Raw genomic sequence first — 13,773 nt, 5'->3', positions numbered from 1 at the left:
CGTTCTCCTGGGCCTTCTATACTGAGGCTGGGAGAGCCTATCCAGGAGAAGAGAGTCGTTCTCCTGGGCCTTCTATACTGAGGCTGGGAGAGCCTATCCAGGAGAAGAGAGTCGTTCTCCTGGGCCTTCTATACTGAGGCTGGGGAAGCCTATCCAGGAGACGGGAGTCGTTCTCCTGGGCTTTTTATACTGAGACTGGGGAAGCCTATCCAGGAGAAGAGAGCCATTCTCCTGGGCCTTGTATACCGAGGCTGGGGAAGCCACTCCAGGAGAAGAGAGTCATTCTCCTGGGCCTTCTATACTGAGGATGGGAGAGCCTATACAGGAGAAGAGAGTCATTCTACCATACTTTCTATACTGAGGCTGGGAGAGCCTATACAGGAGATGGGAGTCATTCCCCTGGGTCTTCTATACCGAGGCTGGCAAAGCCTATCCAGGAGAAGAGAGTCATTCTCCTGGGCCTTGTATACCGAGGCTGGGGAAGCCACTCCAGGAGAAGAGAGTCATTCTCCTGGGCCTTCTATACTGAGGCTGGGGAAGTCTATCCAGGAGAAGAGAGTCATTCTACCATACTTTCTATACTGAGGCTGGGAGAGCCTATCCAGGAGATGGGAGTCATTCTCCTGGGTCTTCTATACCGAGGCTGGCAAAGCCTATCCAGGAGAAGGGAGTCATTCTACCATACTTTCTATACTGAGGCTGGGAGAGCCTATCCAGGAGAAGAGAGTCATTCTCCTGGGCCTTCTATACTGAGGCTGGGAAAGCCTATCCAGGAGACGGGAGTCATTCTCGTGGGCCTTCTATACCGAGGCTGGCAAAGCCTATCCAGGAGAAGAGAGTCATTCTCCTGGGCCTTGTATACCGAGGCTGGGGAAGCCACTCCAGGAGAAGAGAGTCATTCTCCTGGGCCTTCTATACTGAGGCTTGGGAAGTTTATCCAGGAGAAGAGAGTCATTCTCCTGTACCTTTTATACTGAGGCTGGGGGAGCCTATCAAGGAGACTGGAGTCATTCTCCTGGGCCTTCTATACTGAGGCTGGGGAAGTCTATCCAGGAGAAGAGAGTCATTCTCCTGGACTTTTTATACTGAGACTGGGGAAGCCTATCCAGGAGAAGGGAGTCATTCTCCTGACCTTTTGTTATTTTGTCCTAGTAGTAGGGACTGTGTAGTTTCGCTTTTGGCAGAAGACAGACTGGTTACTTTGGAATTTACACTTGACGACGAGCACCCTAGTCAGTTCTATTAGGCAGGAAAATCCTTAGATTGGGGATACTGAGGCTTTTATCAAGCATGACAAAAATTGCTCTGTCTCCTATCCTACTTCACCCTCTAACTAGGGTTCATAAGCACCCTTGTTCGTTCAAACATTTATCGCAAGAGCTTCTGAATGTAGATTCTTGCTCCAATGTTTAAGTGACAGGTGGTGTGTAAAGCACACAGCAGTCATTGGTAATACTTTGCAGCACTATACACGTGTGGGACTCTTCAGTCGCTGCACAGCTCCGGTATCTGACAGACTGGGCTCTAGTGTCTGGACGGGTGGCTCCTTGGATGTACGCTGCTTGTATAAGGTGACTAGTAGGTGAACAGCCACCAAGCCAGATCTGGTGGCCTTCCGGCTGCTAGGGATGATTGAGGTCTTTCTCAGCTCTTCCTGCTGTTTGCCTTGTACCTGCCTGCTTCGCCCTCATTCTGCCCTGAACACACTCAGGCCCCTTGTGCCTACCATTAACAGAGAGACTATGCCTCTTATTTCCTTTGGAGTTGAAAGTTGTAGAGGAGGAGGTGGTAGAGAGAAATAGGAGGTAAGAGGCCAGAGTTTAGGAGGTGGGAGAAGGAGAGACATCGGCGGAAGAGGAAGGGAAAAGAGAATAAAGAGAGGAAGAAAAGGAGAGACCAGGAGGGGCGGAGTGTAGAGGCTCCTGTTTAGGTGCAGCTAGCATGCCAGTGAGGGCAACACACAACCCAAGACCACAGGTCGTGCAGGGCCAGGGTTGAGGTAGAACAAGCCTGTGGGGACACATTGACATGGTAAGCGGGCTGATGTCTGTGGGCTTCGGCGCATTATAAACAAATAAACATAAACAAACATAAACACAGGTCCAAAGACAATATTAGGGCTAGACGTGAAATGAGCACAAGCCCGTAGGCGTGAGGTGAGCACAGGCTGGCGAGGAGGAAAACAAGAGTGGCTGGGGCATTGGCAGGGATCAGCTCCCTGGGCCCATGGGTACATCAGGAGGCCTTTAGAAACCCCATAGACCCTCCCAGTCAGCCTCACCTCTGGAAAAGCAGTGGATCCTGCTAACCAGAAGCCCAGAGCCGCAAAGTAATCTTCTGAAATACGTCTGCAAAGCTGTCTCACCCTTGGCCAATGGAGAACCCATCTTCCCGTTCGGACATTGTCGTTACCAAGGAACCTTAGGCAGGAGGCCATGAGTGAAGCCAGGGAGGGAGGCTATTTCAAGGAGAGCAATACTTTCTTTGGAACCAGAGAAAGAGTTCACTGGTACCATTTCTGACATTTAAATTGTACCTCGTCCTTAACAAAACTTTATCAATCATACCCTATGAGCTGCGTCCTCGGTCGTGTCCTCTTTACTTTGTGACCCGGACACATTTTCCTGGGAAACTTCGGTTGCCTTGATGGATGCAGAAAGGGGAGCGAGGAATGTGGAAGAGGCATGACGTTTGCAGGAGGATGAATAAAAACTTGCGTACGCACCGAGTGAGGAGCAGCGGTGAGGAAAGGGAATCGCGTGCAGGATGCCTGAAGAGTGCGGGCTGACGAGGGAGAGGATGATCGAGGAATAACAAGGAGTGACGAGGAGAAATTAGTGTGTTCTTCGAGGGAGATAAACCTATTGTGGGTCTACGGACCATGTTTCTTGGACCGGCCACAAAGAGGCCACCTAGGAGAAGCTGCCCACAGAAGCCTGCCAACACGGAAGAGAAGGATCCAGGACAAGCAAGCAGCTAAGCCGCTCAGGGGACGGAGAGCAAACACGGAAGAGAAGGATCCAGGACGAGCAAGCAGGTAAACCGCTCAGGGGATGGAGAGCCAACACGGAAGAGAAGGATCCAGGACGAGCAAGCAGGTAACCCGCTCAGGGGATGGAGAGCCAACATGGAAGAGAAGGATCCAGGATGAGCAAGCTGATAAGCCGCTCAGGGGACGGAGAGCAAACACGGAAGAGAAGGATCCAGGACGAGCAAGCAGCTAAGCCGCTCAGGGCACATAGAGCTAACACGGAAGAGAAGGATCCAGGACGAGCCAGCAGGTAAGCCGCTCAGGGGATGGAGAGCCAACATGGAAGAGAAGGATCCAGGACGAGCAAGCAAGTAAGCCGCTCAGGAGACGGAGAGTCAACACAGAAGAGAAGGATCCAGGACGAGCAAGCAGGTAACCCGCTCAGGGGATGGAGAGCCAACATGGAAGAGAAGGATCCAGGATGAGCAAGCTGGTAAGCCGCTCAGGGGACGGAGAGCAAACACGGAAGAGAAGGATCCAGGACGAGCAAGCAGCTAAGCCGCTCAAGGCACATAGAGCTAACACGGAAGAGAAGGATCCAGGACGAGCCAGCAGGTAAGCCGCTCAGGGGATGGAGAGCCAACATGGAAGAGAAGGATCCAGGACGAGCAAGCAAGTAAGCCGCTCAGGGGACAGAGAGTCAACACAGAAGAGAAGGATCCAGGACGAGCAAGCAGGTAACCCGCTCAGGGGATGGAGAGCCAACATGGAAGAGAAGGATCCAGGATGAGCAAGCTGGTAAGCCGCTCAGGGGACGGAGAGCAAACACGGAAGAGAAGGATCCAGGATGAGCAAGCAGGTAAACCGCTCAGGTGATGGAGAGCCAACACGGAAGAGAAGGATCCAGGACAAGCAAGCAGCTAAGCCGCTCAGGGGACGGAGAGCCAACATGGAAGAGAAGGATCCAGGATGAGCAAGCTGGTAAGCCGCTCAGGGGACGGAGAGCAAACACGGAAGAGAAGGATCCAGGACGAGCAAGCAGCTAAGCCGCTCAGGGCACATAGAGCTAACACGGAAGAGAAGGATCCAGGACGAGCCAGCAGGTAAGCTGCTCAGGGGATGGAGAGCCAACATGGAAGAGAAGGATCCAGGACGAGCAAGCAAGTAAGCCGCTCAGGGGACGGAGAGTCAACACAGAAGAGAAGGATCCAGGACGAGCAAGCAGGTAACCCGCTCAGGGGATGGAGAGCCAACATGGAAGAGAAGGATCCAGGATGAGCAAGCTGGTAAGCCGCTCAGGGGACGGAGAGCAAACACGGAAGAGAAGGATCCAGGACGAGCAAGCAGCTAAGCCGCTCAGGGCACATAGAGCTAACACGGAAGAGAAGGATCCAGGACGAGCCAGCAGGTAAGCCGCTCAGGGGATGGAGAGCCAACATGGAAGAGAAGGATCCAGGACGAGCAAGCAGGTAAGCCGCTCAGGGGACGAAGAGCCAACATGGAAGAGAAGGATCCAGGATGAGCAAGCAGCTAAGCCGCTCAGGGGATGGAGAGCCAACACGGAAGAGAAGGATCCAGGACGAGCAAGCAGGTAACCCGCTCAGGGGATGGAGAGCCAACATGGAAGAGAAGGATCCAGGACGAGCAAGCAAGTAAGCCGCTCAGGGGACGGAGAGCCAACAGGGAAGAGAATGATCCAGGACGAGGAAGTAGCTAAGCTGCTCAGGGGACGGCGAGCTAACACGGAAGAGAAGGATCCAGGACGAGCAAGCAGGGAAGCCGCACAGGGGACGGAGAGGGATGCTGGACAGGAACTGGGGGCTGGCACTGGCGGGAGACAGGAACAGAAACAAGAGGAGAAAAACAAGGTCCAGGTTGGGAGCAGATGGTGGGTAGTCCTAAAATGAGAATGGTGTACCAAGAGGCAAGGACGCAGTGGGGTTTAGAGGAGTGTGCATTGAATGGACAGTTTGGGGTGAAATCCTCTTAGGAAAATGATTCCATAGGCATTTGTATCCAGTTTGAGGTTGTTCTGAGGAGGTAAAAAAAAGGCCTTTTTTTGGAGTGACCTCAAACAGGTAAAGAATACACAGATAAGCGAGTACCCTCATATCATTGTAAAAGGCACGCGCTCACTGAAGGCCTGGGCAGTGGTTGTGGGCCAGAGTTTTCAATAGGTGGCAGCTTGGTGTTTGAGGGATTGCCCTCAGCAGCAGCGGAAGCAAATAATATATATTATAGAAAAAAGTGATGTCCGTGCAGTTGGGACTGGGCATGCGCACGCGTGCGCCACCACCAGCCCTGGCCCATTAGTCACTGAATGGTTTCCTGCCTGCATTCTGATGGGAGGGGAGGTGCAGTGGGGTGTGGGGAGTTGGTGTTCACAAAAGCCTCTCTGCAGGAGTGCTTGTGACTTCACACATTCCCTTTCATAGGCGCCCCTCCATGTTAGTCTGTGCCCCACCCACTCTGTGCACCTCCTAAATTTGATTCCTGGTGACGCACTGAAGAGACCCCACCGTGGTTTAGGAGGGAGAGAGAGGGAGAGACCTGAGGGGGAAGCTGTTGGAGATACTGGGCCTCATTACGACCCTGGCACTCCCGTAATGAAGGGGGCCGGTACGGGACCGGCGCACTTCATTACGGGAGTGCCGATTACGAGGTTCCCTTTGCGGGACCCGGATCAGACATCTGGTAAAACCTGGCATCCTTTCCGGGTCCCGCGAGGGGAAGAGGGAAGTAATAACAGGCCATTCGTAATGTGCCGTTATTACCTCCCTCCCCATTCCCATTGAGCCCTATGGGGGCTCAAATGGGAATGGGGAATGGTTCCTGCATGGGGGACTTACCGGGTCCTCCTATGTCGGAATGACCCGGTAATTCCCCATTGCAGGAACCCACTCCAGGTAGCCATGGAGCTAACAGCTCCATGGCTACCTCCAAACTCGTAATGAGGCCCACTGTGTCTTTAATTGGTGCCTGGAAAGCAGAGCAGGAGGAGGAAAAGGGGGGGAGCCAAAGGAGGAAAGGGCGGTTGATATTTGTATTTGCCGGAAGGAGGTAATAAAGGGAAGGAGCTCCATAAACTGGTGTCCCGTCCTTATTCTGTACTCCAGTACAACAGCAGCTGGGAGCTGTGGGGGCGGAGGAGGAAAGAGATAGGAAAAAAGTGGGGGGGGGGAGAGAGTGAGCACGCGTGAGAATCAGCAGAGACACATACTTTTACAAAATATATGAGGCAAGATTCTTTTGTTGAAACCCTTTTGCATTTGCTAGATGCTATTTATGTCCTCTGCCAGATGCCAGACTCCAAAGTGTGGCAAACATCTCACCCCAAGGAATGGCAAACCTGCAGGCACAGGGCCAAGCAGTGCAGAGGCCCACAGCAGGAAGTGTGGCAGACATCTCGCCCCAAGGAATGGCAAACCTGCAGGCACAGGGCCAAGCAGTGCAGAGACCCACAGCAGGAAGTGTGGCAGACATCTCGCCCCAAGGAATGGCAAACCTGCAGGTACAGGGCCAAGCAGTGCAGAGACCCACAGCAGGAAGTGTGGCAGACATCTCGCCCCAAGGAATGGCAAACCTGCAGGTACAGGGCCAAGCAGTGCAGAGACCCACAGCAGGAAGTGTGGCAGACATCTCGCCCCCAAGGAATGGAAAACCTGCAGGTACAGATCCAAGCAGTGCAGAGACCCACAGCAGGAAGTGTGGCAGACATCTCGCCCCAAGGAATGGCAAACCTGCAGGTACAGGGCCAAGCAGTGCAGAGACCCACAGCAGGAAGTGTGGCAGACATCTCGCCCCAAGGAATGGCAAACCTGGCACAGGGCCAAGCAGTGCAGAGACCCACAGCAGGAAGTGTGGCAGACATCTACCCCAAGGAATGGCAAACCTGCAGGCACAGGGCCAAGCAGTGCGGAGACCCACAGCAGGAAGTGTGGCAGACATCTCACCCCAAGGAATGGCAAACCTGCAGGCACAGGGCCAAGCAGTGCGGAGACCCACAGCAGGAAGTGTGGCAGACATCTCGCCCCAAGGAATGTGAAACCTGCAGGCACAGGGCCAAGCAGTGCAGAGACCCACAGCAGGAAGTGTGGCAGACATCTCGCCCCAAGGAATGGCAAACCTGCAGGTACAGGGCCAAGCAGTGCAGAGACCCACAGCAGGAAGTGTGGCAGACATCTCGCCCCAAGGAATGGCAAACCTGCAGGCACAGGGCCAAGCAGTGCAGAGACCCACAGCAGGAAGTGTGGCAGACATCTCGCCCCAAGGAATGGCAAACCTGCAGGCACAGGGCCAAGCAGTGCAGAGACCCACAGCAGGAAGTGTGGCAGACATCTCGCCCCAAGGAATGGCAAACCTGCAGGCACAGGGCCAAGCAGTGCAGAGACCCACAGCAGGAAGTGTGGCAGACATCTCACCCCATGGAATGGCAAACCTGCAGGTACAGGGCCAAGCAGTGCAGAGACCCACAGCAGGAAGTGTGGCAGACATCTCGCCCCAAGGAATGGCAAACCTGCAGGCACAGGGCCAAGCAGTGCAGAGACCCACAGCAGGAAGTGTGGCAGACATCTCGCCCCAAGGAATGGCAAACCTGCAGGCACAGGGCCAAGCAGTGCAGAGACCCACAGCAGGAAGTGTGGCAGACATCTCGCCCCAAGGAATGGCAAACCTGCAGGCACAGGGCCAAGCAGTGCAGAGACCCACAGCAGGAAGTGTGGCAGAGATCTCGCCCCAAGGAATGGCAAACCTGCAGGCACAGGGCCAAGCAGTGCAGAGACCCACAGCAGGAAGTGTGGCAGACATCTCACCCCATGGAATGGCAAACCTGCAGGTACAGGGCCAAGCAGTGCAGAGACCCACAGCAGGCCTCAACAGAGGAGGGATTTGGGGGACCTGGGCACAGTGGGTGGAATGTGGAATGATGGGCTGTGAGAGAGGGACCCAAACTCCTGGTCACTTCTGATCTAAGGCACCCAGACAACCCCGGCTATACAGGAAGGAGAGTTCCCACAGGCCCAGCAGCAGCTTCACACGTGGGTCAACCCGCGCGTTCCAACTTCCAAACCTGGCATAGCCGACTCAGTTCTTCATGCTTCCAGGGTCGGTACATTGGCTACCGTTAAACTGGACAAAAATGCCAGCTGATGACAGTGCATACAAGCGGGGGCAAAAAAACATGAAGAAAGGGAGCGGGCAGAGCAGGAACAAAAATGTATATTTGTGGGGGGTTGGGGGGGCGAGAAGCCTGCTCTGATGGGACAGCAATCGCGAGAGGTCAGACTGCAGGGTCAGGGGTCTATTCTGCCAGACGCCCAGCGGGCAGAGAAGGCACCGATGACTAGATGGCAAGGATGCACGTTGCAGGATACCACACCTGCCATCCCATCCCCCCGCAGGTGAACACAAGAACACACGGGGTTGCATTAGCCTCGGGTTGCATTAGCCTCGGGGTTGCATTAGCCTCGGGGTTGCATTAGCCTCGGGGTTGCATTAGCCTCAGGGTTACATTAGCCTCGGGGTTGCATTAGCCTCAGGGTTGCATTAGCCTCAGGGTTGCATTAGCCTAGGGGTTGCATTAGCCTCGGGGTTGCATTAGCCTCGGGGTTGCATTAGTCTCGGGGTTGCATTAGCCTCAGGGTTGCATTAGCCTCGGGTTGCATTAGCCACGGGGTTGCATTAGCCTCGGGGTTGCATTAGCCTCGGGCTTGCATTAGCCTTGGGGTTGCATTAGCCTCGGGGTTGCATTAGCCTCGGCCTTGCATTAGCCTCGGGGTTGCATTAGCCTCGGGGTTGCATTAGCCTCAGGGTTGCTTTAGCCTCTAGGTTGCATTAGCCTCTGGGTTGCATTAGCCTCGGATACATGCTAATAGGGCCATTCGCATTCATATGATCCGCCTACATACTCGCAGGCCCCTATAAGCAAAACGGCTGCAAACACGAGCGCCTCTATTTAACGCAGTGCTCTTCAAACTTTTTAGGCCCGGCCATCCCCCCGAGCAAAATGTGGGCAGGCTGGGCCCACAAAAATGCCAAATGGACAGTAAGTCCAAATGGCTATGAACTATTGCGTGCCCTCACGGCACCCTACTCCCAGTATAGTCCCTGGGCTCCCTCATCCCACTCCGAGCTCAGACCCTGGGCTCTCCCCACCCTGCTCCCACCACTATCCCATGGCTCCCCAGCCCATCCTGCTCCCACCATGGTCTCTGGGCTCCCCCACCCTGCTCCAAGCACAGCCCCAGGGCAGGTGGCGGCTGGTGAATTTTTTAAGTGGAGGGGCATAAATATTTCCACCAAATATTCCCTCAGCGACCGAGCGCAGCGAGGAAGCCCAAATCAATCAAGAGTGTTCCGTGGGGTTTCCAACCCATGAATTTCTTTTAAATAATGGGTAACAATGTTGCATTTTAGAGCATACTTTAAAAAAAAAATGGGTAAAAACCAAACAGTTTGCAATTGGCGCTGGGGGGCCCAGGGGGCGGGCGTAATATTTTTTACTGGACATCTATTATAGATATCCAGTAAAAAAATACCACCCCTGTCCCCTGGGCTCCGCAGCGCCTCTGAAGAAAAGCTTATTTTGGCAGGTGGGTGGGGGGAGTGTGCAACAAAGGCATTTTTAAAAAGCCTTTGTTGTACAACCCTCCTCCCCCCTCTACCCCCCACTCACCAAACTGAGCTCAATGGACCAAAACAAACACACACACATTCACACAGCAGTCACTCTATCATTCACACGAGCACCCATCACCATACACTCCCTCATAACACAAACATTCACGCATCCATACACATATTTAAATAAAAAATAAATGAACATAAATGTACCTTCTGCGGGGGCCTGTGCGTGGGTGCTCAAACGCCCCGCTCCAGGCTGCTCTGTCCATATATGCGAGGAGGCGCAGGTGATCCCCCTCGCACATACATACAGTGCCCCAACCAGCATTTTCAATGAGCTATGCAAGGCTGGAGAAGCAAAACGCCCCCAGCCTTGCATGGCTCAGTGAACATGTGCGGCTGGGGAACTGAACTGAACTGTTAAAGGGAAACAGTGTTTCCCTTTGACATTTCAGCCAGCCCAGGAGCACTTTCACTGGGCTGGCTCATCGGCTCCTCCATAATGGGTGAGGGGGCCACTGGGTGGATGCCCCCTCGCCCATTATGGATGAGCCGCCAGGCTCGGACTGGCCTATAGGCAATGCCCGTACCCAAAAGGCTAGTGTGGGCAAGTCAAAATGAGCCACTTTTTTGGCCAATGTGTGCCAGTTTGATGAGTTACTTCACTATGCAGCTAGTAGTTTTGACCATTGTTGCTGAATGAATATTCTTTAAATATCACAATTTATTTACATTTTAACAAAAACACCCAGTTGGATACTATTCAAACAGTCCGTTTTTGCTCCCCCCCCCATAACCCCCGGGATGCGGCTATGCCCCCCTGTGGGGGTGCGCTCCACAGTGTGAATACCTCTGATTTAAAGGAAACATATACACATGCCAACCAGAAACTTGATGCAAAACATGAAAGTGCAAAGAAAGAGCCATGTGCTTGCAACAAAGAGCTTGTGCATTCATGTAGAGCAGATCCCGGGGTAACTCTGGGATCCCAAGGAGAGCTCCTGCCCTCCACATCCCCAAACTGTGGGATGTTGGTGGATGCCTTACTTACCCAGCGTGCTTTTGGAGTGCACCCGGTCATCCTCTGGTCTCGGCACCTCCCGGTGGATGCTGGCGATGCTGAAGGTACGTTGAGGGTTGTGCAGGATGCTGGTGTACCAGGGACCCCCCAGGTCCGGGGGACTCAGCTGCTCCTTGGTCAGCGTCAAGGTCCAATCCACAAAGGCGGCCTGCGGTTTAAAGACGGTTAGCTCGCACGCTGAGCCGGGATCCTCTCGGGACGCGGTGCGCCGGTGGAGCTTGGCGTTCAAGAGCCCTCTGGTTGGGTCTTCAAGGGAGAGAACGGAGAAATGTCAGAGGTAGTCACCAAACAGATGCCAGCCCAACCAACCGTTGGCCAAGCAAACCTCTACCAGTACCCTCCCCAACTTTAAAGTGCATAAGTACTTACTCCAGAGAGAGCGCACAAGCCAAGTGCACAATAAAGGAACATTGGGACATTTAATCAATGGAATAGCAATTGTGGAAACTGTTTCCAGTGCTATGTATGCATACGTAAATATGAGGCACCAGCTGCTTAAGGCAGACAGTACACAGAATGTGTGTTTACTAATTATGAACACAGAGGAAGCACACTCTTCCATACTTCAGCTTGAATAATTGTAATAATGTTCAGAAGGGTGGGATAATAATGAGGTCTCCTTGCTTGATTCTGGGATTTCCTCGTAGGTGCTGCCTGAGCGCCACCTATACAGAGGGGTTACTCTGAACCCCTGACTGAACATCTATCGCCTGTATATTAGGCTCCTAGACCTAGTGAGGTTTTGATCAGCCGCTTGATATGCTCGCCACTTGACGACGACGCGCTGCTGCACGGCTGCTTCTTGAAGTCGCGGCTTGACTGTTTGCAGGCTGGATTAGGTTTACTCTACAGTACAATTGTGAACCAGTGTGGAACTGTTTGTGCATTTAAAGATCGAAGCCGTCTCGTCACGTTTTATGCGTTTCGGCATACGCCTGATTAACCTAAGTAAGGTGTACAGCATCTACTTCTGGCAGGATCAGAGATCAAGTTGGTGGTGAAGGCAGTAATCCGGCTGCAGTTACCAGCTTTATCTACTGTCTAACCACGACATCACATTGACAGTGTGTATTATTGGTTAGCCCTGGTAGTGACCAGGAAAATCTGCATTTTTTAAGACGACTTTCTGGCCGGTTTTGTTAGCCTTCAAAGTTGCACAAACAATTGTTTCTGTGAATTGTGGTTGTTTTTTTAATACATGCCCCTGGTGAATTTCCCTTTACTGTGTGTGATGTGGTTGTATGAGGAATGAAACATGTTGGGTTGATTGGGTATGATGCAGTGTGAGCCTTTATGTATAATTGAGTTTCAAGCCTAATGTGGGTGAATTCATTTTAGCCTTTTCTGTGTCTTTGTGAATAGTGATTGTTCCTCTATTCCTAATGTGGAACCTGATTCAAGGTGGTTCCTTTCATTGTCACTGTTCCCGTGTATTATTTTTTTGAGTGTTTCCTCGTGCACTTTTCACATTTCTATTGCATTGTGCTGTTAAATACGAATAGGTTTTTTTGAAGGAGTTTTTTAATTATTGTTAATCAATTTAATAAAATATATATATTTTGGTAAATCCTTTCTCTGAATTTATATTGTGCAGTGCTAACATGGTTGGTTGTTTCCTTACTCCAAGGTGGTGATACACATTTTATCCCCCTCTAGTTTGGAAGTTTGATCCAGCAGGAGGTAGATGCTTCACCTTTGTCATTCCACTGTCCACCAAACCTTTTTGTATGATATGTGAAGGTTTTCCTTAGTTAGGGGGCTAGTTTGGTGGAGCAGTATAAATACTTTGTCCCCCCACCTCTCCTTGTGTCGATTTGGGATAATAATACACCATTCGAGGTCCAGCAAAAGCAACTACCTGAAACTTTATGTAACTTGTGAAGCAGGCTGTTAGAGCGGGATAATAACATTGGTTGGATTACACATGAATCTAAGATTTGAAATGCTCATAAAAATTCGAGGTCAATACCAGTAGTTATTGACTGCACTCTTAACATTCTCATTGGCTGAGAGGAGGCGAATAACTATCTCCATGTGCTATCCAAATATATAATAGTACATTTGGCTATGAACGCGAACTAATGGGGGTCAAAGATGAGGGGGGCATATCTGATGTAAGGGCCTTTACCGACATTAACTACCCAGGTGGATTTATAACAGCACATTGGTGAGTAAGGATTTGGGAAGCCCCAAATCGGACTACTGTTTTTCCTAAGGCAACAGCTCCATCTAGCAGAGTATTCTGTGCATTCGGGCAGCCTCTACTGCGCATGACAGCTTCAGACAAACACAAATCTGGCCTTTTATTATTTAGGGTGTTCAGAGTAGAGAAGGTCAGTTATCAATGAAGAACTTTGCACTTGTTTGAAGGTCTCTGGAAAACGCATGGAAGGAACAGACCCTTACATGATCCTAAACGCACGGGGGGAGCCATCGGTCATGCTAGGAGCGGTGAATGCTTTTGTGATGATAAGACAGGAGACGGGGAGCCATCGCTCATGCTAGGAGCAGGGAATGCTTTCATGATGATAAGACCAGGGAGCCATCGGTCATGCTAGGAGCAGGGAATGCTTTCATGATGTTAAGACAGGGGACGGGGAGCCATCGGTCATGCTAGGAGTGGGGAATGCTTTCAAGATGATAAGACCGGGGACGGAGAGCCATCGGTCATGCTAGGAGCGGGGAATGCTTTCAAGATGATAAGACCGGGGACGGGGAGCCATCGGTCATGCTAGGAGCGGGGAATGCTTTCAAGATGATAAGAGCGGCAACGGGGAGCCATCGGTCATGCTAGGAGTGGGGAATACTTTCATGATGATAAGACAGGGGACGGGGAGCCATCGGTCATGCTAGGAGTGGGGAATGCTTTCAAGATGATAAGACCGGGGACGGAGAGCCATCGGTCATGCTAGGAGCGGGGAATGCTTTCAAGATGATAAGACCGGGGACGGGGAGCCATCGGTCATGCTAGGAGCGGGGAATGCTTTCAAGATGATAAGACCGGGGACGGACAGCCATCGGTCATGCTAGGAGCAGGGAATGCTTTCATGATAATAAGACCGGAGATGGGAGCCATCGATCATGCTAGGAGCAGGGAATG

General features: G+C 52.1%; 1 protein-coding gene across 1 annotated transcript in view; it reads right to left on the bottom strand.

Moving 5' to 3' along the window:
* The window catches only part of TAPBP (TAP binding protein), a 167,616-nt gene that overhangs the window by 97,689 nt on the left and 56,154 nt on the right, over nt 1-13,773 (bottom strand). The window contains exon 3 of the mRNA XM_069635221.1: nt 10,644-10,919. Coding sequence (XP_069491322.1) covers nt 10,644-10,919 — 276 coding nt within the window. The remainder of the gene's footprint in view (nt 1-10,643; nt 10,920-13,773) is intronic.

This window comes from Ambystoma mexicanum, chromosome 13 (assembly GCF_040938575.1).
Source record: "Ambystoma mexicanum isolate Mex_15411 chromosome 13, UKY_AmexF1_1, whole genome shotgun sequence".
NCBI lineage: Eukaryota > Metazoa > Chordata > Amphibia > Caudata > Ambystomatidae > Ambystoma > Ambystoma mexicanum.
Note: the sequence above shows the minus strand (reverse complement) of the source record. Positions and strands in the feature narration are given on the sequence as shown.